At 47.5% G+C, this 24,679-nt stretch overlaps 1 protein-coding gene across 1 annotated transcript; it reads left to right on the plus strand.

Moving 5' to 3' along the window:
• Nucleotides 1-1,996: 1,996 nt before the first annotated feature.
• Nucleotides 1,997-24,272, plus strand: PTPDC1 (protein tyrosine phosphatase domain containing 1). Its single transcript, XM_057305684.1, is given in 10 exon segments — nt 1,997-6,535; nt 6,537-6,745; nt 7,198-7,369; nt 9,634-9,714; nt 9,929-10,047; nt 11,047-11,184; nt 14,290-15,530; nt 18,637-18,822; nt 20,202-20,312; nt 22,435-24,272. Coding segments are annotated over 10 exon segments (2,484 nt in total). The 5' UTR covers nt 1,997-6,425; the 3' UTR covers nt 22,552-24,272.
• Nucleotides 24,273-24,679: the final 407 nt, after the last annotated feature.

Below are 24,679 nucleotides of genomic sequence, written 5' to 3' on the forward strand. Positions count from 1 at the left end.
CATTCAGATGGCTGTTACCAAACAAACAAACCAGAAATAACAAGTGTCCGTGATTAGATGGAGAGACGAGAGCCCTGGTATGTTGCTGCTGCTGGAAATGGTGCAGCCACTGTGGAAAACAGTACGGCAGTTTCTCAAAAAATTTTAAAAAGACTTACCCGGGGAACACCTGGGTGGCTCAGTCCGTTAAGTGTCTGCCTTCAGCTCAGGTCATGATCTCAGGGCCCTGGGATTGAGTCCGGCATTGGACTCCTTGCTCAGCAGGGAGCCTGCTTCTCCCTCTCCTTCTGCTGTTCCGCCTACTTGTGCTCTCTCTCTCCCTCCACCCTCACTGACAAATAAATAAATAAAATCTTATAAAATAAAGTAAATGGAATAGACTAGAAAAGAATTACTACATGATCCAGTGGTTCCACTTCTGGGTGTGCATCGTAGGACAGAAAGCAGGGACTCACGCTGGTGTTTGTGCACCCACATTCATAGCGGCATTCACAATAGCCCAAAGTGGGAACCAACCTACAAAGGTGGCACACAGGTGCAGTGGGATATGAATCAGGCTGAGAAAGCCTGACACCTGCTACGGCGTAGATGGACCTCGAAGACACCACGCTGAGTGAAATCAGCCAGACACAAAAGGACAAATGCTACACGAGTCGCATCTATGAGGGATCCAGAATGGTCAAATTCATAGGGACAGAAAGTAGAGGGGTGGGTGCCAGGCACTGGGTGGGGGGAGACATGGGGAGTTAGTGTTAAATGGGAGCAGAGTTTGGGTTTGAGAAGATGAAGAAGTTCTGGAGATGGACGGTGGGGATGGTTGAACAATGCAAATGTACTTAATGCCAGTGTAAGTACCGTACACTTAAAAATGGCTAAAATGGCCTATTTTATGTCATATATATTTTAGCACAATTAACAAGGAAAAAGGAAGGTGCTTTCTCTTCCTCTTCTTTTCCTTTCCCTTCCTGAACAAGTCATTCCCAAGCCACTGGCAGGGCCACGAAAAGTAGGCACGCATACCAGAGGGTGAGCGAGGCTGCAGTGCTGAAGACCAGGCAGGGTGAGGGGCGGCAGCAGTCATGATGCCTGTGTGGGATGACGTGTGTGAGGTGTTCGAGTGTGCGGGTGTTAGAGCACTCGGGGCCAGAGCCTCGGATGTGGTTAGGAGGGTTCTTGCATGGCCAGTGGCCCGACGTGGAGTAGCCGAACACAGGCAGGGCATCCACACAGGTCGTGGCAACAGCAGCCCGGCTGGGGTATTAGAGCCCACATTGGGGGGAATCCACATAGAGAGGGGCAACAGCAGTGAAGGGAGATCGGTCACATAGAGGGGCCCAGTTAAAGATGGTGGTAGCAGGGTTCTCACTGCTGCAGAAAGGTGGAGGGACCATGTGTGTTGGATTGGAATTGGTATATAGGGTGAACTCTTGGTTTTCAGTTTATATATATACGCGTGCATATAGAGAGACGTGGACGTGTGGAATGTGTGTATGTGTGTCTGCGGCACGCGTGTTCTTCAGCTCTGTCTGCTGAGAGGGCCTGCTGGCGGCAGCATGCTGATAGCCACGAGCACACCCAGCACCTAGACTTCCTTCCTCAGTGCCATTCTTCAGCCACAAACACGCGGGCTCTTGGGTCTCATCATGAGGAAACAGATACATTCTGCAAAATAACGGGCCTGTACTCTTCAGAAGTCAAGGGAAGACTGAGGAGCTTGCTCTGGACACACGGGGCAGCCACTACAACGTGCGGTTCTGACGTGGTGTGGCGTGATTTGCCATAAGGAGCAAACCTCCCTGAGGTCATCAGGGAAGCTTGAGCAAGTTCTGAGGGACAGAAGCAACTAGTCATGTATCAGTTGTAATCTTCTGATTTGGGGGAATCTAGAGGATGTCTTTGTTTATGGAAAATATACACTAAATTATTTGAAGTAATAGGGCAGCAAGTCTGCAGCTTATTCTGACAGTTCAAGAAAAAATACTCTTTTTCTGTAGGTTTCAGATTGCTTCAAAATAAAAGAGAAAGTCTTCTCCAAAAAATTTTTAAAATTAAACCAAATATTTCAACTATGTTGCATGCTACTGAGCAGTCCACCAAGACAAAAACTATCCAGAGGCCATTGGACACTTTAGAGCAGTTTTCAGTGGGTAATGGGGGCAGAGACCAGAGCGGCATGGGTTGGCGCTGAGATAGGTGAGATGCAAATGGCCACTGCCATCAACTGTTTAGAGGTTTTGCTGTGAAGGAGCAGGGGACTGTGGTGTGAGGGGTGTGGAAACAATGGTGTATGCAGGAATGCTTGGACAGTTTAGAAGCTATAGCCCGAAAAGGGGAAGTTTTGGAGAAGTTCTGTCTTCAGATATTTGAAGATCTTGCAAAGTCAAAGAGATGCTTTGTTTTAGTTTTTGGAGGAAAGTAGAGCCAGCGTTTACGGAGCAGGGGGTTCTGACTAACGCATTGAGCCGTCCAGCAGCTGAGTGGTTGGTGGCCTTGCATGAAGTGAACTCCTATCACAAACAGTGGCAAGCAGAAACTGCTCCTGGAAGTGACTCCTCTGGTGACTTAGGGCTGAGGCCAGGTGGACCTCCAGGTCCCACTGCGCTCTTCGGCCCATTGTCACTTGAGTTTGTTTAAATAGCAAGTTCTCAGCCCTTTCTGAAATCTTGAGTCTAAGCGGAAAGGACCAGTTCTTGGGGTTCCATGTCTGCTCTAACCACTGCGTGTGGGGATTAAAGAGGAAAAGACCGTGCTGTCGCGTGCCTCTCAGCGGGTTTCTTTGTTGCTTACTGCGCTTACCACAAGGGTAGACAGTCTTGCATTTGCAGTGACCAGGGAATCCCTTGGTTCCTTAAACATTATTTTGAATTGGGGAAGGTCTGATTGCCCACCTGCAATCAGGCCAGTGGCCACGAAGGTGTTACGGCATGGAGACCGGAGCACAGCGCCCTGGTTCTCTGTGCTTCGAGGGGCCCTTTGTGTGTCGGTGATGACAGCAGCTTGGGGCGTATTAGATTGGTCACAGGGATTATCCTTTGTATTGTTTTCCTGCTTTTTCTTGGATCCTGGTTTCTTGTTAGAGATGGTATATTTGGAAGTGAGAAGGGTACGAACAGTAGCAAGATACCGCACCCATGAGTTTATGTTCATGGGATGTAGAAAACTGACATTTGTCTTCTTATGTATTTAGAAGAATATGTTGTCAGAGTAGTGAAAAACAGATGAATTATTAGCAGGTAAGTTGGAAAACAGCAGTAGTGTGGATTCTTGTGGCCTGCAAATAAATTATAGCTGTGGAGGGACAAGGAACTTATGATAATGACGTTCTTTCCGTGGCCGCCAGAAAAAACACTCTTTACCTTTTAAGTGTCCTTGAAAGCGTGGCGCTTCACAAAATTACTGTGACTCTGAAACACTCCATTTTGTATATCACAATATTACATGAAATAGGAATTAAACTAGTATTATGGCTCCTGTTTATCTAAAGAGAAGGCCTCTATTTTTTTCCTGCTGGTAATTTATATATTAAGATTTTACTTCTAAGACTCTGAATAACTATCATTAGCAATCTGTAACTCATCCCAACTAAAATTTTTTAAAAGATTTTTAGGTTGTTATAAAAATATACTTTCTTAATGAATACAGAAAGAGAGATCAGTTTGGTATAACTATAACATCTTCTATTCCAAGAATTTGAAAATAATCTCTCTACAGTTGTTTCATGATTGTTTTCCTGCAACATTCTGTGAACAAAAACATGGTTTTCGAAGACCACAAATTAAGGAGATGTGAGATTTCTGAGGTCAGAGAGGTTGAAACAAAGCTTCTCAGGGATGGCTTTTCTCAATCTTTATTTTAATGCTGTATTTCTGTCTGGCCTCAGAAAAAACCTGTGTTGAGTTTTTAAAAATATTACCTCTTTCAGTATCTTTGTACGTAGTTGTTGAAACATGTAAAGACTCACCTATATGAAAATATGAGCTTTGAAAATTCTGCTTACCAGCCACCTCATCCCTAGGAGTTTGCCGAAGGAGAAATGTGGATATAAAAATGTTTAATGTCTTGTTTTTAAATAAGATCATGGATCGTGCCCTAACTGTCCAACAGCGAGGGAATGAGGACATAAGTTATGGTGCACCCACTTATGCGTGAGGACCCTCATGCGTCCATTAAAGGAGAACTGTGAGACCCGGAGCAAACGGGAAGGTGTGGCCGTCTGCTTAGAAAAGCAGGAAGGTGTGTTCACAGAAAGTCCACATGTCTATGGACAGGGGCAGGAAGAGAGGCCAGTGTAGACTTAGGGGTGGGATTGAAGGTATATTTCCCTATTGGAAAGCGACTTGGCATAAATAAAAACTGGCTTTCAAAGATGGATTTGGCCACGATTTGGGCATTTTGCCAATGAGTAGTCTGGAGCCCAAGACCGTGGGTGACAGTCCTGCCATGTCTGGAGGAAGGAGACGTCCAGCCCACCTGTCATGCCCACACCCACAGGTGGACAGAGCTCCTCTTGAGCAGCAGGTGTGCCTCCCGCACCCTCGGGAGTCAAGGGTGAGCACTCAAGGGAGGGTGCAGCTGCCTTTCAGACTCCTGTTTGCCTTCGGCTCCACTTCCCTGAAGACCACCCTCAGGGTCCCTGAGCGTCCAGTGACAAGAGTCCATACAGTGGTTACATGTTTATTGGAGGTCCACCCAGTTCTTAAGATTTCACAGCAGAAATTGTTCTTGAGATGACACATAGCCAGCCCTTCTTCAGCATCGTCCAGACAAGGCTGACCGTCATCAAATTCGTTTTCATTCTTGGAGCCATTGAAAGCAATGCCACTTGGGCCCTGGTCCATGGATGTCCTTAGAGCTGCAGGCGTGGGGCATCTCCCACTCGCTGGTAGAGACTTTCCAGCCGCTCCTCATGTGCTTCTCATCTCCAGGGGAGCTCGCCTGCTGGGTTTCTCCACGGGCTGCGTGAACTGGCTTCAGCATCTCACTAGCACCGTGGCTGCCATCTGTCCACTCCTGCACTGTCTCGCACCTCGATTAAGTCCATTCACGCCATCACTGTCCCAGCAGGCCTCTGGTCCCTGGCTCCCAGCCCATGAGCCCCCCGTACAGAGACTTGCTCAGAACCCCTGCCCCACATAGCAGATGCAGACCCCCGAGTTTGAGTACTCAGGGCTGTCGGCTGCCAGGCTCCAGCTCGCCCTCGGTGTGGCATCTTCTCCTCCTCCTCCTGTAAAGCTCTGTGGAAGCTGTGCTTTCTGGATTGGTTACATTAAAAAAATTATTTTCTGTCACTGTATGCAAACAAGGACATGGCACGGCTCTCACGTAGGACTTTGGGCATCAAATTGAGCTTCTCTGTCTCTGTCTTATTTGACAGAGTCTGTTCAGTTGGGGCGTTGGGGTTGCATTTTAGAAGGCAAGTGCTTACAGCATTACTGATAATTAAAATAAAACAGAACAAACAAAAAAGAGCCGTATCTGTGGCAGGAAGTTGTTTCTGTCTGCACATGGCTGAAGCACCATTTGGAGAGACAGAGAGAGACACCGAGACACAGAGAGACGGGGTGGGGTAAGCCTGACATTCACAAGGGAGGAGGCGGACATTAGTGTTAGATTTTCTGTGTTCTTTGTGTCCTTTATCCTCAAGTTGCAGCCACCTCCTCATCCAGCTCCTGAGAAGAATGTGATACTTAGTGAATTTTTTCCACATGCCTCCACTAAGACATTCCTGAAGCTTTGTTCCCCCCACAGTCAGTGACAAAAGGCGCAGACTTGCATCTTTGAGCATTTGAGAGGCATAGCCACTTAACTACCTGATAAAGGCATGGCCGGGATCTGTGTTTTCACATTCCGAAAGTAAAAGTATGGAGGTCTGTGTCTTCTGATCACATCAACCCTACAGACGTCTTTATGTGTTCTGTCCAAGTATTTTTTAAAAATAGTTCTATCAGGAAAATTATAGGGGACTTTCTGGTTTTGAAGAACTGAATGGCGTTTTAATAATGTTACGAGGCATGCTATACATTCTACTTCATTAGAGGTAACTTCTTGTCCGCCCTGTTCCAGAGAGGAGTAGAAAGAGAAGTTTTTTCAGACTGTTCAGAGAATAGATATGAAAGGAATAACAGAATTTAAACCTTTCAACATGTGTATAAAAGGCAGTGTCTGTGTCATAAACACATTTTTCTAAATTCATTACAATGTGTTAGATGTAGTTCTTTGAGCTGGCAGATCTTTCAACTGTGTATGAGAAACAAAATAGAGTAGTTGCAATTTAGTATAATCTATTTAAAATACATGTTCTTCCCTCTATTTGAACAATCTGTCCAAAATGCAATCCATTCATGTGGGATTTCGCCTGTACAGCTCTGAGTGGGAATCAGTAGTTTCTTTGTTCGTCACTATGGAAACAAGTCAGCCTATCCCGAATGGCTGTCAGATCTCGCAGAGTGATGCTGGTGGCTCAGTGTAACTTCACCGCGGAGCAGGCTGGCGCTGCCATCCCCTCACCCGCAGCTCTTTCCTGCTGGGAGCCCAGCCATGCAGGACTTGCCCCGGCGGTGCTCGGCCCTGCCCTTCCTCAGCTCCTTCTTCCAGGGCCGCCGGCACTCATCCTCGGACCCCATCCTGCAGCAAGGCCGGCGCGGCTCGGCCACCCAGACCCTCTCCTCATCCTCTCTCCAGGTGATGGTGGCAGTGGCCTCCGTCAGCTCTGCTGAAAGAAACCCAACTTGCCTCCAGAGAAAAAGTAAAGCTCTTTTCCTTCTTAAAGATTGCCAAAGCTTTGAGTTTAAGTTCAGACTGTTGACAATTAATTCTACATTGTACTTTTTACTGTCTGTTATGCTAAGAGCTTCAGTGGACATGTAATAGGAGATAAAGTGATTGAAGGTTTTGTGCTTTTGCATTAAAAATGTAATTTTTGGAAAAAATTCATTACCTTGTAAAAGATCTGCTTTTATAGTTTCTTCCTCTTCATTACCAATATGACATGTGGATATTATTGTGTGTGAAAGCCTTTTCTATATTAAGAGATCAAGCACTCAGATGAAAAGGAAACAGTTTTATTTCTGACAAAATGAAGGGAATGTAGCACCAGCTTGTCATCTACAACCCTGAGATAACACGGAAGCTGTTTCTCATGTTACTATTCCATTTGGAGAGTGGAACTTTGAATCCCCCCTTCCTTGTATGTTCTAGGAAATTCAGGACGTCCAACACCAAAGTATACAAAAGTCGGAGAGCGCTTACGGCACGTGATTCCTGGACACATGGCCTGCTCCATGGCGTGTGGTGGCAAAGCTTGCAAGTATGAAAACCCAGCCCGCTGGAGCGAGCAGGAGCAAGCCATTAAGGGGGTCTACTCATCGTGGTGAGTGAGTCTGCAGCAGTCAGTGGCTGTGGAGGAGGGATCGTGGGGGTGTGAAGTCAGAGGACCCCACCCCCACCCTGGCCTGGCAGCTCGTTGAGCTGTGTGACCTGGCTGGCTCACGCAGGTACTCTGAACCTCATCTATAAGGAAATAATAAAACCAACCCACAGGGGTTTTTTAATTAAGTGAAACGATGTATGTAAAGTATCTTAAAGAAATGGTAACGAGATAGATCTTAAATATCAGAAGTTGCTAGAAATAATGTGTTCAGGTATAAATTTGAGAAGGCAGGAGGTACATACATGGTTTGTCCGTTACACGGGTACATGTTAGCCTCATTTTTTCTGTTCCCCTCTTCTGTATGAAAGGGCACACTTCCACACAGATACACCACCCGTGTGCCTCAGTAGAGAGCGGTGCACATTATTGGCTCAGCAGACAGTGTAAGACGCGTGCGTGGTTTATGGTATGCAGATGTGACTCATTCTGCAGTGAATCCTTCTGCTTCTTGTTATTAACGGTAAACTGTCAAGTGTACCTCTTTTGACGTAGTAATATCTCTGACGAATTCTGATAATCAAGCCAAATCACGTTTCTTTGTTTTGTTTTTTAAAGATTTTTAATTTTTTTTATTAGAGAGCACAAGCTAGGGGGGAGTAGCAGAGAGAGAAGGAGAAGCAGACTCCCCGCTGAGCAGGGAGCCCAATGTGGGGCTCAATGTAGGGCTGGATCCCAGGACCCCGAGATCATGACCTGAGCTGAAGGCAGATACTTAACCGACTGAGCCACCCAGGCACCCTGCCAAATCACCTTTGAAACCCACTAAGAGGAATTCACAGTTTAAAGAACTCTAGTGGTGAATCATTTCCTGCAGCAAGAATCCATTTCCAAATTAGACTTTTGTCGACCAGCCTACCTAACTTGCAGCCTGGGCTTTTTCATACTTGCTGGCACATGTGTAGTGATAGAGTCGGGGTCCATTGTTACTGCCGTTCCCCACAGATCATATTCTAGTCTAAAGAGTGTTGTGTGAAAGCAAACAGTAGGCCTGAGGTGTGGTCGGACCATTAAGTTCCAATAATGCAGCCTGAGATCACATTAATATTTTTGGTTTATTGTTGACCAAACATCTGAGTCTTTTTTACCTGTCATGCTTTTTCATGGTACTTCTCTCTTCGTCTTTTTTTTTTTTTTTAAAGATTTTATTTATTTATTCGACAGAGATAGAGACAGGCAGCGAGAGAGGGAACACAAGCAGGGAGAGTGGGAGAGGAAGAAGCAGGCCTCCAGCGGAGGAGCCTGACGTGGGGCTCGATCCCAGATCGCCGGGATCACGCCCTGAGCCAAAGGCAGACGCTTAACCGCTGTGCCACCCAGGCGCCCCTCTCTCTTCGTCTTATACTAAGTATTACTGAATTTGGGGGCAGGGGTCCCATCAAATTTTAGGGCTTGCCCCAGCCGGGAGGCATGGTATCTTTCTGGATTGTGCTCTGCTCAGCTGATGTCTCTGTTACTCATCAGGCTCATGTGACCCATAGCTCCCGACAGACTGCCTGACGTATCTTCCACCAGACCCCTGAGGAGGGGCAGCTGTCTGTTGGGCCTCTGTCCATTTGTCCTCAGGCCAGGCACTGCGCTAGACGCTGTCAAATTATTATGTCATCTTCATAAAGCTCCTGAAAAGTAGGCGTGGTTAATGTCATTCTATTGATGAGGGAATTGAGGTCCAGAGAGACTAAGTGATCTACTACCCAGCTAGAAGTAGAAAAGCCAGCATTTGAAACCAGGCCCAACTGATTCCAAAGCCCATATGTTTTGCTGAATTACAATAACTCAGCATTTATTCATAACCACATGCCAGGATTTGTGCTAAACACTTTACACCCACATTGTGTTGAATTCTTGTGACAATCCTGCGAGGCAGGCATTATCTCTACTTAACATGATAGGTAACTGAGGGACAGAATTACCTTTGCTGTCCCGTGAGGTTCCTCCACCATGCCCACTAGAATCTCATGAGAGTCCTTGAAACCACACTGCCAGAGTCCACGAATACTTTACACCCTGGAATTTTTTCCAGGGATTCAGGGTTTCTTAGAGCCCTCATCATGATGCAAAATTGAAGCCAGAATCTGTATAAGAAAATTGTTCTAGAATTGTTAAAATCATAGAAAAAGTCGGGACTTGGTATCTTGTTCTCTTAGTTCTTAGAGCTGGAATGTTCCAAGTTTTGTGCATCTCACTAGCCCCTCCTCCCATCCTAGGGTCACTGAGAATATCCTGGCCATGGCTCGCCCGTCCACTGAGCTCCTCGAGAAGTACCATCTCATCGAACAGTTCCAAAGGTAAATGCCGTGTCCTTGACACACTTGCTAAGCCAATCACATTTTCTCGTCCGTTGCTTTTGACTTCAAATAGTCAAACAATAGGCAGTGGAGAGTATTTCAACTAGGAAATCAAGGTTTTGAGAGTGATTAATAATGTTTATTAAAGCCAAAAATGCTTGATTTTTTAACCACTTGCTCTCAATATGATAACTTTTTTCTTTTCTCCTGTAAGCCATGGCATAAAAACAGTCATCAACCTGCAGCGGCCTGGTGAGCATGCCAGCTGTGGGAACCCTCTGGAACAAGAAAGCGGCTTCACATACCTTCCTGAAGCTTTCATGGAGGCTGGCGGTAAGTCAGAGTTACCAGGAAAAGCACCCAGACTTTTGTCTGCTCAGCTCTTCCGTCACAGGGTGATAGAATGACTGCTTTCTGCCGGGGGGGGGGGGGGGGGGGCTCCCTACAGGGAAGATGAGCTGACTGATTCTAGATAATGCAACCATTCTTCTCTGGTGGTGCTACTGAAAGTACAGGATTTCTTTTGTCCTGTGAGAGGGATCTTGGGAGGATCCCTGTAAAAACAATGCCCGCATTAGTTACCATAACAGTCCACTGGCCCTGTCAGCTCTGCCCATCCTATAGTCCCTGTTTCTGCCTCACACTCATATAGGCCATGCAGGCTTAGTGAGCTCCCACTCGCCCGGATCACACAGTGTCCACATGGCAGCAGGACTGGAACACAGGACTCACTCATGCTTTTACTGCTGCCCAGCTCTGCCTCTGGGTAGGACGCAGGGATTCTTTATGTGACAGTCCCAGAAGCCCCAGTCTTGGGAGCCAAGGGGTTGGAGTCCACTGAACACATGCCATTCAGAACCAGGCTGGAAAGGACCAACCCTGGCCACTCTGGGGACTTGTTTTTAAGAAGCATATGTCTAGCTTTTTTTGTTTCCACTAGGTGGAAAATCTCTATGTACCCACCTTTTATCCGTCCTTTAGGGGTATTTCCATGCTTAAACAAGATGCCATGCTTTCCCTCTGTAGCTGAGTAATTTGGGCACAGGTCATGGACTTTATTGATTTGCAATCCTGTTTCACCTTAATTCTTTCGGGCTGAGTTTTAGCAGAAAATATCATATGTTATATAGAATGTGCTTTGTAAGAAATGTTAACAATGAACTTACGGGAAATATAAAAAGCCTATCATATTAGGCCTCCGCATCCAGTTTAATCTGTGTGCCTTACAGCTTTATGCTTTTCGTGAACTCACGCACTTTCTTCAGGTGGCTATGCAAGTACTTTTCCTGTATGTCAATTGTTTTTTTCTGTTTCCTTTTTTTCATTGTCCAGTTTATTTCTACAATTTTGGTTGGAAGGATTATGGTGTAGCATCGCTCACTGCCATCTTAGATATGGTGAAGGTGATGACGTTTGCCTTACAAGAAGGAAAAGTAGCTGTCCATTGTCATGCAGGGCTTGGTCGAACAGGTAAATTCTAGGAAATGGATTTATTGTCTTGTAGCATTTTTAAACATGTAAAGAATAGTATTTCGTGATTCTAGAGAATAAATAATCCTATCCTATCAAAGTTTTGGAATTAAGTGGCAGAAGCCACTGATAGAAATTTGAAATATCTTAAACAAATAGTTTCAGTGATCATTTATTTGTGAGAGTGTTTTTGAGACTTAAGCCTGAAAACTCATCATATTTAGTAAACAGATGGGTTTCCACGGCTCTCTAAATGACCACTCTGCTTTTTCTTCTTCAAAGGAATAAACCCCAACACTTTATAATAGGTAATGTCTTTTTAAAATGTCATTTTTCTTAACCAAAATAATGAAAATAGAAAGCATTGTTTTATTTGGTGTTTTCTTTTCTTTTTCTTTTTCTTTTTTTTTTAAGATTTTATTTATTTATCTGTCAGAGAAAGAGGCAGTGAGAGAGGGAACACAAGCAGGGGGAGTGGGAGAGGGAGAAGCAGGCTTCCTGCTGATGCAGGGCTCGATCCCAGAACGCTGGGATCACGCCCTGAGCCCTGAGCTGAAGGCAGACGTTTGACGACTGAGCCACCCAAGCGCCCCTATTTGATGTTTTCTAAGCACTTTACACTCACTGTTTTTTTTTAAGTCTTTAGCAACAATGTGAGTTTTGAAGAAGGTTAAGTAATTTGCTACATTGAGTAAGTGGCAGAACCAAGATTTAAATTGATGGCTGGAAGGATTTTATTTGTGAAGGGGTCTATCTGTGCCTAAAATTCTATATAAAAATCAATGATTTTACTTAAAAATGCAGCAGATTTCAGTGCAGTGCTGATACTGCAGCAAAAATAAATACCATAAGGTTAGAATATTAATTGTCTTCTGGTCCAACCAGACGCCTGAACTCTGTCCATCGTGTACGTGTGTACCTGCCTCCACATGCTTGGGAGTGTGTTCAGGGCAGGGACTCAACTCTACCTGAGAATATCCACTCTTAGGGTCAAGCTAAAATCTCACTGTTCCTGGGGATTCCACACGACAGCACTGCAGATACTTCCTACTTATACTAAAGGGCCACGTCCTGCTGAGGAAGATTCGTGGGACGCTGCGCCTACCGGGAACCACGCAGTTTGCAGAGGTCCTGATTTCCATATGTAACGTGATGAACAAACTTGGCGAATCACACAGATGTCTTCTGATTTGCCTTTTATCTTGATATTAGCTGTCAAAGTTGGATTAATGGATTAATTATCACCATTATGTTATTCATTTTAATTTAATGTTAATTAGCAAGAATAATAATGGTTATACCATTCAGGCTGTTTCCTTTAATAATAAGTATTTATAGAATAAAGTTATATCTTGGTCTGGAGAAAAGCACTGTTAGTGTAGACAAAAGTCCAGAAGTAAACTGTCAGTGTGAATAATCCCCAAAGAAAAAGTGCCCGAAAAGGAAGAATGCCAAGCTGGGAATGTGGCAACAATTGATGGCAAAGATGGCAGGATTGGGAAGTAAGTGTGCAGTCAGGGCAAGTAATGGAGTGAACTGTTCTCAGGCTCCTTCTCCTCCTTGGACCAACTTCAAGCAAATCCTGCTCTACTTCCTGCTCTGAACTTCCCTTAAAATATTCCATCCAGTCAATCCATATACTCTGTTTGGAGCTTTCTCCAACGCCCCCTCACTCCCTCACCACACCTTCTCCCTCATCCCTTCACCATACTCTCTCCCTCATCCCCTCATCCTCCTCACCCCCACTCACTCCCTCATCCCCCTCACCATTCTCTCCCTCATCCCCTCACCACACTCTCCCTCATCCCCTCACCACTCTCTCCCTCATCCCCTCACCACACTCTCTCCCTCATCCCCTCACCACACTCACTCCCTCGTCCACCTCACCACACTCTCTCCCTCATCCCCTCACCACATTCTCTCCCTCATCCCTTCATCCCCTCTTACTCCCTCATCCCCCTCACCACTCTCTCCCTCATCCCCTCACCACACTCTTTCCCTCATCCCCTCACCACACTCACTCCCTCGTCCACCTCACCACTCTCTCCCTCATCCCCTCACCACACTCTCTCCCTCATCCCCTCACCACACTCTCTCCCTCATCCCCTCACCACACTCTCCCTCATCCCCTCACCACTCTCTCCCTCATCCCCTCACCACACTCTCTCCCTCATCCCCTCACCACACTCACTCCTTCATCCCCCTCACCACTCTCTCCCTCATCCCCTCACCACACTCTCTCCCTCATCCCCTCACCACACTCACTCCCTCGTCCACCTCACCACACTCTCTCCCTCATCCCCTCACCACACTCACTCCCTCGTCCACCTCACCACTCTCTCCCTCATTCCCTCACCACACTCTCTCCCTCATCCCCTCACCACATTCTCTCCCTCATCCCTTCATCCCCTCTTACTCCCTCATCCCCCTCACCACTCTCTCCCTCATCCCCTCACCACACTCTCTCCCTCATCCCCTCACCACACTCACTCCCTCGTCCACCTCACCACTCTCTCCCTCATCCCCTCACCACACTCACTCCCTCATCCCCTCACCACACTCACTCCCTCATCCCCCTCACCACTCTCTCCCTCATCCCCTCACCACACTCTCTCCCTCATCCCCTCACCACACTCACTCCCTCGTCCACCTCACCACACTCTCTCCCTCATCCCCTCACCACACTCACTCCCTTGTCCACCTCACCACTCTCTCCCTCATTCCCTCACCACACTCTCTCCCTCATCCCCTCACCACATTCTCTCCCTCATCCCTTCATCCCCTCTTACTCCCTCATCCCCCTCACCACTCTCTCCCTCATCCCCTCACCACACTCTCTCCCTCATCCCCTCGGCCCCTCTTACTCCCTCATCCCCCTCACCCACCTTTACTCCCTTTCAGGGTACAGAGATGACTGTGGATTCTCAGTTAGGGGGAGAAGTGACATATAGACAAGTGAATAAACACTTGTACAAGAAGTCAGTCAGTTATAATTGTCTTTAAAATGATCTTTTATAGGTTTCCTAACACATAGTCAAAATTTAAATCTTAAAGAGTAATAATAAGTTATAAACTTTTTCATACCCATCTTCTCTTCACCTCTAGGCGTTTTAATAGCATGTTACTTAGTTTTTGCAACAAGAATGACTGCTGACCAAGCAATTATATTTGTTCGGGCAAAGCGACCCAATTCCATACAAACTCGAGGACAATTACTCTGTGTAAGGGAATTTACTCAGTTTCTGATTCCTCTTCGCAATATATTCTCTTGCTGTGACCCTAAAGCACACGCGGTTACTTTAGCACAGTATCTCATTCGCCAGCGGCATCTGCTTCATGGTTATGAGGCCCGACTTCTGAAACACGTACCCAAAATTATCCATCTCGTTTGCAAATTGCTACTGGACTTAGCCGAGAACAGGCCAGTGGTGACAGAAGAGGTGGCAGAAGGGCCCAGCCTGTCTGCCGAAATTGAGAAGACGGTTTCTGAGATGATCACCCTGCAGCTGGATAAAGAGTTACTGAGGCAGGGCAGCGATGCATCCGATTCCTTCCCCCCCACTGCAGTGGCCGCAGATTTTGAGAATCAGGACGTGATTCTTTCCAGCGAGCAAGGGATTGACCCTCTTTGGAAGAGGCGGAATGTTGAGTGCCTTCAGCCCCTGACTCATCTGAAAAGGCGATTGAGCTACAGCGACTCAGATTTAAAGAGGGCTGAGTCGCTTCTGGAGCAGGGGGGATCTCCATGGACAGGGCCTGCCCAGGCCTTGTGTGGCCATAACCCTGGGCAGCAGAAGCCCATAAGCCACTGCTACAGCCCCCAGTCTCCACAGCTTGATCCAAGTAAGGAAACGCTCGTCCGAAATACATTCTCTTTCTGGAATCAGGCTAAATTTGGAGGCCTGGAAGGACTCAAAGATGAGGGGTCGCAGGTTTTCCATAGGGAGACTATTACAAAGGAAGTACAGCGGAGCAGAACCTTCTCTTCGGGTGTTTCGGGTTCATACAACCTTAAGGAACCAGTTACACTGAATCTTGCAGATATCCCGACGGAACCAGAGTGTTCTCCCCAGCAAGCGCCCCGCTGTCAGTACAAAACCCCTGCTGGTTGCTGCTCCGACACCCTCCGTGGCCCCGTGGACTGTGGCTTCAGCCCCAAAGCACCCTTCTCGGTTGGACGCAACCACGCCCAGGACAGCAAAGATCTGTCTGCAGTTGCTCCACACACTGCTTTGCAGTCTGAATTGAGTGTTGAAGCCAGGAGAATACTGGCAGCCAGAGCCCTGGCAAGTTTAAATGAGTTTGCCGAAAAGGAGGAGGTGAAAAGGAAGGTAGAAATGTGGCAGGTACTTGTATTTCATTTAATTAAGTGTGGGGAGGAAATACTTATGTCAGAGCAAAAACATAATACATTTTCCCAAATTTAAGGGTTACGGGAATTTGACGACCTGTTTGTGTAATAATTAACTTTTGAACTTGAGGTTTCTCAATCTCTGTGTGAAAGAAAGCGCTCAGTGCTCAGCACTTAGCAGGGTCCCTGGAGCAGGGCACTGATGCTAATACATGTGGCGGCTTCCTGCCGTCCCTCTGCATTTGTGGGACAGACCGCAGCAGACAGTTTTAGGAACTGACTCGAGCATCTCTAACCTGAGTCTGGTGGGGAGCCACACTTGGAGAATCACTGACCAGAGACGTAAGAGAAATCAGAGAAAATTCTTTTCCAAAGTCATCAATGCAAGTGTTGAGTGAGGTCAGGAGGACACATGATGGATGCTGTCTGCTCAGCATCCCTCCTGCAGACTTCCCAGTGCACCCCCATGAGGCCACAGTTAGATTCCACAAAGCAAATGAGAGCAAGCCACAGAGTACCTTTGTGTCGTTAGGTCTTTTTTTTTTTCCTTGAAGATTTTATTTATGTAGAGAGAGTGAGAGGGGTGTGGGGGTAGGGGCAGAGGGACAGAGAGGGTCCCAAGCTCAGCATCAAGCCTGACGTGGGCTCCATCTCATGATCCTGAGATCATAACCTGAGCCCAAATTGAGTGAGATGCTTAACTGACTGAGCCACCCAGGTGCCCATGTACCATTAGTTTTATCCGAAGTTGTGCCTTTGGGGTCCATTTCTTGGCTTTTACTTAAATTAGAATGTGTAGTTTTAAATTTTAACCCCTTTTTGTGGTGTATTTTCATTAGAAACACAGTCTTAAATCAGTTGTGCCCAGTGCCCTGAATGAGCAGCTGGTGTAGACAAAAGGCAGGCCTTACCACCTAGTTACCAGAAACTAGTAAACTGGCCATATGTGGGGCTGACCTGGGGAGGCCTGGCTCAGTGAAATCTAGACTTGTTAGCCTATAATCTCCCACGAATTATTTGTGTAGCCGCTCCTCTGTATTCTACATTAATTAAGCAAGGCATGTACACTTTCCAGGAGGGTCAGAACCTTCCAGATGCAGACGTGGGAAAATGAGGCACAGAGCCTTGCACCCACTTACAGCTGTGGGACTGCAGAGCACGTGCACATTGTTTGTCAGAACTGCAGGTGTTTGCTGAGCAAATAGTTACATATATTGATTTCTTACAACATGGAGTATTTTTTCTTACTCCAGACTGAACAAGCCTTTGGCTCGGTGTGGCTCAGTCTGCAGGCCCTTCCCTTGCAACACCGTAGCCGCGGGAGCTAGTGGTTGGACCCCTCATAGGTCAGCCCGGCATGGGCCGGACTGTTGGAGCACTTTGCATACAAAAGCATCTTCCAGAGGTGAACAGGACCCTTTTGTGGGGATAGTCTTGCCCTTTGTTTCAGTTTCTGGATTTTAATATGGGCCTTTCAGCAATAAAACAACTTAGTCCAGTGAACTGTGATTTGGACAGCACAGTGCTGCCTGTGCCTGTGCTGGGCCCTCTCTGCTGTGTCACCTGCTCTCACAGGGACCTGTAGGGCAGAGGATACCCTAAGATTCTTCCTTATTCTTCACGGTCCTTATGAATTAAGTATCACGGTTAGGGAAGCCGAGGGTCACAGGGGTCAAGACACATGCTCAAGGTCCTGTGGCCCGAATGTGGCAGGGCCGGGATGCAGCTCATGAGGTTAATACTTTGCTAAGCCCCCTGAGGGATCTCAGAAAACACGACAGTGTAACGGCATTTTACTGGTAGGGCCTTTGAGTTGTGCCGTTCTGTCCAGCTTCTGGTTACTGCAGAGCAGATCTGTGTGTGTGAACTGTGGGGAACGGGGCCTCCACACAACTCAACACAGTGGCTTCTTTATGAGGTAATCAAGCGGAACCAGAGGAACCCAGAGCCAGAGGACCCTGGCAGCGGGGCAGGAGCATCACGTCTGGGGTCGAACAAAACCCAGAGAACGCCGTCTGCCCTGCTCTGCTTTGGGCTCCTGGGCAAGTACCCTCTTCCCTGGGCCTGCACATCTGCCATCGGGGCCTCGCTGCGGGGTGCTATAGGAATCGTGCTACAGGCTGCCCTATTCTGTCTTGTGAAAATACCAGATGTGTGAATGAATGAATGAATGAATGTGCAATTATTATGCTTAGTCCTGTAGCACACATATACTTTATTTACTAATGCATAATTCTGAGCCCTGGCAGAAATTAAAATTCTTCCTGTTTTTCCCTTGCTCTCTGCGAGGTAAACTTATCTCCAGCATAAACTTAACTTGCCCTCCAGCAAGGGCAAGACTTGCTCGTCCCCTGCCCTGCCCAGTCTCAGGATGTGGGGCTGGCTCTGTGTCCAGGCCTGCACGGGACTCTGAAAAGGAGCGTGAGACAGGTGTGTCTGCCACAGTTGCGGCCTCTTCACTTTTCTGGGGCCACTTTGAAGTTTCAGGCAGCTTTTCCTCGTCCCAGGGTAATTTGCAAATGTTGTATGTATGCTTTTTCATCTACCATTCTACTTCATCACAGTAAGTATTTCTGTTTTGTTCCAAGGAACCTAAAAAGGAAGGCTCCCTCTTCCTGAACAGTGCGTGTGGTTTCAGAGCGGGGTGGAGAGCTTAGCGTTTGGGCCAGCCGAGCGCCTCTCTGAGGGAGCTTTAGCATGCACGTGGGGCAGGGTCCACTTCACAGAGGTAAACTGAGGCTTGGAGAGACTCAGCATCTCAGACCAGTGTGCCACCTGGAGGTGGGGGCACTGGGAGGGGTCCCCATCCACCCAGAGCCCAAGACTGTCACTCATGGACAGCCTGAGGGCCATCAAACCTCAAAATGTGCTGCCTCCCTGTCCCTCCTCCTCTCCCTCCTCCTCACCCCTTGCCCTCCCCTTTCTCCCTCCCCCTCCCTCTCTCCCCCTCTCTTCTTTTCTCTCTCCCACTCCATTCCCCCATCCTTCCTGCCCTTCCCCCTTCCTCCCCTCCTCTCCCTCCTCCTCCCACTCCCCCCTCCCCTTTTCCTCTACTCCCCTCTCCTTCCTCTCCATTTTCCTCTTTCTTCCCTTCTTTTTAGAAAGAACTAAATTCCCGAGATGGAGCTTGGGAAAGAATATGTGGCGAAAGAGACCCTTTCGTCTTGTGCAGTCTAATGTGGTCTTGGGTGGAGCAACTGAAGGAGCCTGTGATCACCAGAGAGGACGTGGACACATTGGTTGGCAGCCGCACAGATGCCGCGGAAGCACTATTTTTATTAGAGAAGGTAAAGAGGCTGTTGGGCGGTTGATGCAGTTAACCAAGGCCCTTAGCACAGGCTTCATGCACAAAAATCCATTATGAAGAAGGGGACTTGTGCAGAACCCCGTATCTGGGTCTAATTTAGGTTTTCCTGAGGTAAGAAGACATGCACGCCCAGCATCACATTAGAAGATCCAAAGCCAGACGAGGAGAACAGCCACAGTCCCAGCAACACCACTCGGAACGTTCGTGAGTCCTTTCTGTCAAGCTTAGTGCATTCAGCGTGGTCACGGACAACCGTATAATTCATTTTTTAGACACACACAGACACGGACACACACACTCGCACACATGTGCACATGCCTTTAAAGATGAGGACGCCCTGGATCTGGAGTCTGGATCCAGAGTCCGTTTCAGAGTCTGCCTTCTCAGCCCCTGTGTGAGGGGATGAGAGAGGAGGTCACCCCTGGGGCAGCGGCCAGGCCCTTGCCAGGTCATAATTTCCGTTTTCCCCTTCATCCATCTCCATGGCCCAGACAGGATGAGGCCCCGTCTCTCAGGAAAGGCAGGCAGCGTGTGTCAGAGCAGGACTTGAACTCCAGTGGCACTGGCACAGAGCTCACGCCTGTCTGTCACGTGGCGCCCGCGGCGCCTTCATCATCCTTCGCTCCAACTCCCACATGTAGGGTGTTTACGTTATTTCAAGTTTTCACTTTGGTAGCCATCCCTGTAATGATCTCTTGTGCATGCAGGTTTCTCTGCATTTCCGATTAGGCCCTCAGAGTAGATTTCTGGAAGCGCAGTCAGTGGCTCTCAGGGATAAGTGTACTGGATGCGCGTCCGCTCCAGAGGTGAAGTGTCTCCTTTGCTTCTCTGAAGTGAACAGCCTCTGGGAGTCAAGTCAGACGCGTTCCTCCGGAACCTTCCCCTTTAAGTTCCAGTGGGCGCACTGTTGGAGGGCTGTGGTTGTCTCTCCCCCCCCCCCCCCGCAGTTCCCACCACAGGCAGGGCGTGCAGTACTGACACTGGGTGCCCGCCACTAGTCCATGTACCACCGCAGCATGTCAGCATCCGCTAGCTGAACTGAAACAGTTGTGTCTAGAAACGAGTGGATCCTCTCATTAGTTCACTGCAAGAAAGACATTTGATTTGAAATTACACTTACATTCATATTCAGTTACACTTTATGTAATAACTAAGCAGCTTTGATTTTATTTCCTGAAAGCTTTTCAAATTGTCTTAACACCTAACAGGAAACATTGGTAGAGCCCTTGGTAGAGAGTTTGGTATTTGAGGTTACGAGTACTTGGTTGCACACCAGCTCCTGGCTCTGCAGTTGCTCTGAGTTTATGTCTTGAGGCATTTTTCAAACCACTCGTTTGCTTTTGATTTCTGCAAAAACAGGGCCAGCACCAGACCATTCTCTGTGTGTTGGACTGCATAGTGAGCCTGCAGGGGATCCCGGCGGACGTGGAGGAAGCCATCCTCTCCCGCGCCATTAAAGCCTTCACCAAGGTGGGTCACATGCTGCCCTCAGCATAATTGCAAATCAGAATTCAGAGGTCCCACACCTGCTCTAAAATAAAACTTTCAGTATATTTTTCCTTAATGGAAACATGTTTGACCTTTCTCAAATGTGGTTATAGACTTTGGCCAAAAAATACTAGTTTCTCAAAAGTGATATTAGAAAAAGCTGAAATGTGGTATTTTTGTAGGAGAACATTGGAACAAAGAGCTTTTATACAGAAACAATTAGATGTTGAGAAAATTCTTTTATATCATGTGCCAAGTAGGAGTCAGAGAATCTTTTCTGGTTGAGCCCATTCTACTTTGGGCCTAAGCAAGTAACTGACCACTGAGAACCCAGCATCCAGCATCGATGACCCAGTACCCTGCCCTAGTTGGCAAATCGAAGCAGAAAGTAGTAAAAAAGCTTCCTTTCTATGCACATCCTTTTGGCTTGCAGCAAGAACCAGGGCCGTGCCAGGAGAAAAGGCTCCCCTCACCCCTTCAGTTTGGTTCTTCTCACAGGGGATGCGACACTGTCCTGAAGCGCAAGAGCCCAGCTTCTCAGCGACGGCATCTGCAGTAGATGTTAGCGATGATGCCAGTTACTGTTTGTGCGGTTCGCCGCGGCTTCCCTGTGCTCTCCAAAGTGCGCCCTTGCAGGTGTCTGGGTTACTCTCAGGAGCTTTGCAGCCTCTGGGTCTCTTCTCAGCAGTTTCCAGAACCAGTGGCTCAGACCCATGTCGCATCGTCCTTTGCACCTTACATTTATGTCTTAGACCGCGAGGCCACTGCCCTTGGGGAGGGTTGCAGTTGGGTGCTTAGCAAAGTGAACAATTCAAACCGTTATTAATGTCAATGAGAAGTTTTTGCAGATAGGATAAACAATATAATGAAATTTCTGAATGAAAAAATCCTTAGTGTTGGTTTCTCTGAATGTGGTAGGAATTCTTTATAATTTTTGGCCTTTTAGGGGGATCCTGATGAAAAGTTAAACATAGCAGTTGTTCCAAACCCAGCTTTGAAAAGGTTGGGAGACATTTGTGGCTGTCTCCCCTGGTGCACAGTCTCGTGAGCAGAGGCCCCGACTGCTCTCGCTCTGGGCCAGCTCTTCAAGGAAGCTGGGCAGCGGCTGCTTTCAGGGTCACGAAGGTCCTGTTTGCCTTTGGCCAGAGCTTTCCCGGCTTGCTGCAGCCCCTCAGCAAACACTGGGAAACCTGCGCTCGCTCGGAGAGGTCAGCTAGGATGCAAAGCCCCTGCTTGTGCAGCCCCCACCTGGGCCGCTCCACATTGCCCCCACCTCATCAGGGGATTGGGGGCTTAGAGTGCGAGGGCGACCGTGTGATTGTGACGCATGTGCTGCCTGGAGTCGTGGAGTTGTTTGTCTCTGACCACAAACATGTTAGCCAGGCGGGGACCCTCCACAGCCCTGCCCATGGAGTCACATGTTTCTGTGGGAGGGGGAGTGGGCGGAGGTGTGGGAATTGGTTTGGCTCTCTGTCCTATCATCACTCGACCCTGCAGCCCTCTGAACTTGGGCAAACAGCCCAAATACATGGACACAGTACGTCCCCACCGTGGGGCAAGGAAACTAACTTCCATGAAAGTTTTCTCTGTGCAAACAAACACGTGAGCTTCTCAAGTTCACTGCTCCCAGAAATGCTAAGGCGGTGGGTATTGTGGTGCACACGTTACAGAGGTTACGTGTGAGCTGAGGCCAAGTAGCGGGCTGGCGGAAAGCTGGGCTCCCGGGCGGGTTGCCACAGGGCAGCCCTTACAGCTGGCGAGCACTGTTTTGATAGACACCTTCCCTGTGCCAGGGCGGTTAGTCTCCAGATTCAGAATCCCGTCCTCATGGCTGCCCTGCGTCATGACACCCTTCAAGTACACACGTCCAGGCAGGGGGTTTCAGTTTTTGAGTTTTTATTCATAAGTTTGGTATTGATATGATTGGCGGTTCTAATATAGTCTTTCAATTTAAATTAATGTGTGAACTGTGTTGTGTATGGTGTTCATTGTATATAATTGTGTTTGTAAGTCAGGGTTTTTCTCCTCCTTTCTTTTCTCCCCAAATCGGCTGATTAAAATTCTGCTGCTATGTCCTGAGTCTATATCTATTCTTTGTCAGCAGGTTAATTTTGACTCTGAAAATGGACCAGTAGTTTACGACACCCTGAAGAAAATATTTAAGCACACGCTGGAAGAAAACAGGAAAATGACAAAAGACGGCCCTCAGCCTGGCGTTTAGTGACACTTCCTGGTGGCGGACACCTCAGACCTGAGACCCAGATGGCGTTTCTGCTCACAGATGAACAGGTTGGAGCGTGGAGCCACTTCGTCCCATAGCACTTTATCTCAGATGCTCTTGGTTTGTGCTAAGAAAACTCATTTCTCTTGGGAGCAATTATTTATTTTAAAATATTCTCAAGCTACATTTTTGCGTTGAAAAATTGCCATAATGTTGGTGCCACTTTCTTGTATTTATTTAACTGAATTAACATTGTTGTATTAATATGTTAAGTATGTGGTGTTTACATCTTTATTCTTTTTGACATTTTGGAAAAGTTGCAACTCTTCTTTCCAAAAGAATTATTTTGTCAGTGGAGCCCTTGCTGGAGTTTTTACCAAATATGAAATTTTAGTAGTAAAACTTCATTGTGGATCCATCCCCCTGATCCATGACCTAAGGAAGTCACAAAGTGTCTTAAGCTGTTTTGTATTTGTTAATAAGAAGGCTATTGATACATTTTTTAAGGATTTTTTTTAATTTGCAAATTTTTTGTTTTTTTCTTTTTATAAACACGTGAAAGGATTTCAAAGTATGTTATTTCTCAGAGCGATTTAGTTTTGTGTTGAAGGTTGACTATGAGGTGGTTGGGATTTTTTACCACAGGAAGTAGACTTGCTCTTGGTCAGGCTTCCAGACTCCCGGGCTGACCTCTGCTGTCACAGGAGGCAGGAGCGCTTCTCAGCACATCCAGCCTGATGCCCACGAAACAGCATCTTCACAGAGAAAGCAGGGGCCGTGGTGGGCAGTGTGGGCAGCTGCTCAGAAGCAGGACTCCACAGGGAGGACCATCAGGTGGGGCCAGGCTCCGTGCAACAGTGTGACCACCAGCCCGCACCTCCCACATCTGCCCTTCCGTGGACCCTGTCGTCTCAAGGCCCTGTCTTCAGCCACTTGTCACTCTGAGAACTGAGATTCTTAAACTGAATGTGACGCACATAGACCACAGTCACCCTACGGGCTCGAGATAAGAAATAAGTGAACTAGTTACTGCCTAACTAGTTCTCTGTGGACCAAACTGTCATTCAGCAGTTGAAGCCGTGAGGAATGTGTGCAGTACCAGAGGCCAGGCCACACAGAGGGTAATCATTTTTCCCAATAAATGTGATATTCATCTAACCAATTTCACACTATGGCTATGACCTAATTATGGAGACGGAATTTCGGGGGAAGTGAGACTAAGCACGGATGAGACTCCCCGATTGCTGCATTTCTGAATCAGACGCTGGCGCATCAGAAACATCGTCATCCTTGTCGGTTCTACGAACTCCGGCGGCAAACGCTGAACACCATTACCTCCCACACTGTTTAAATTTTCTTAGGAAACCAGAACAAATGAATTTTAACAAACTGGGTTGCCCGTTCCTGAAATTTCTCATTTTTAAGTGCCTGACCTGGGAAAGAAGGGGAGAAAAGATTACATTTTATCCAAAGGTACATTATAAAAATATGTTTTTTACCCAAAAAGATGTTTACCATCATTTCTGTCAGTCTCACATGGGCAGGTGCCAGCAATGGTCACTGGACAAGTGACCATTGGCCTGTGTGTCTGAGATGGTTCTGCACAGCCCTGATGTGACCATGGCAGTGTGCCAGACTGAGGAAGAGAGCTGGTGGGAGAGATAAATTGGGCTGTCTGCAGGCTTTGTATGTATTTGAATAAAAGTTACAAGAACAACCCATAATCCTCATACATCTTTAGCTTGGAGCTCCTGATGATACGGGTGTGGTTGGTGACGGGACAGTCCTGATGGGAAACTGGGTCATGGGCTGGGCATCAGCCAGGCTCTGGTCGGTCCCGACTCTGTTGGTCCAGGAGGAGCAGGTGGGGGTGGGAAGGGAGAGGAGAGCTCTAGGAGGAGTGGGTGAAGGGAGTCTTAAGGCCGGGGGGGTTCCTGCCTTCCTACATTTGAGTGGATGAAGAGTTCTCTGCAGCCCAAAGGATAGTTCTCCTGACTGGAAGAACTTACAGGGTTGCGGGATTCAACTCAATGGAAGTGTGAAGAGCACACACGCTCGGAACTGACAGCAGTGACCATGCCCGTGCATTGTCTGGGTTCTTACCAGACCCGGGGAGAAGTATTGTTCG

Source organism: Ursus arctos, unplaced genomic scaffold (assembly GCF_023065955.2).
Source record: "Ursus arctos isolate Adak ecotype North America unplaced genomic scaffold, UrsArc2.0 scaffold_33, whole genome shotgun sequence".
NCBI classification, from domain to species: Eukaryota; Metazoa; Chordata; class Mammalia; order Carnivora; family Ursidae; genus Ursus; species Ursus arctos.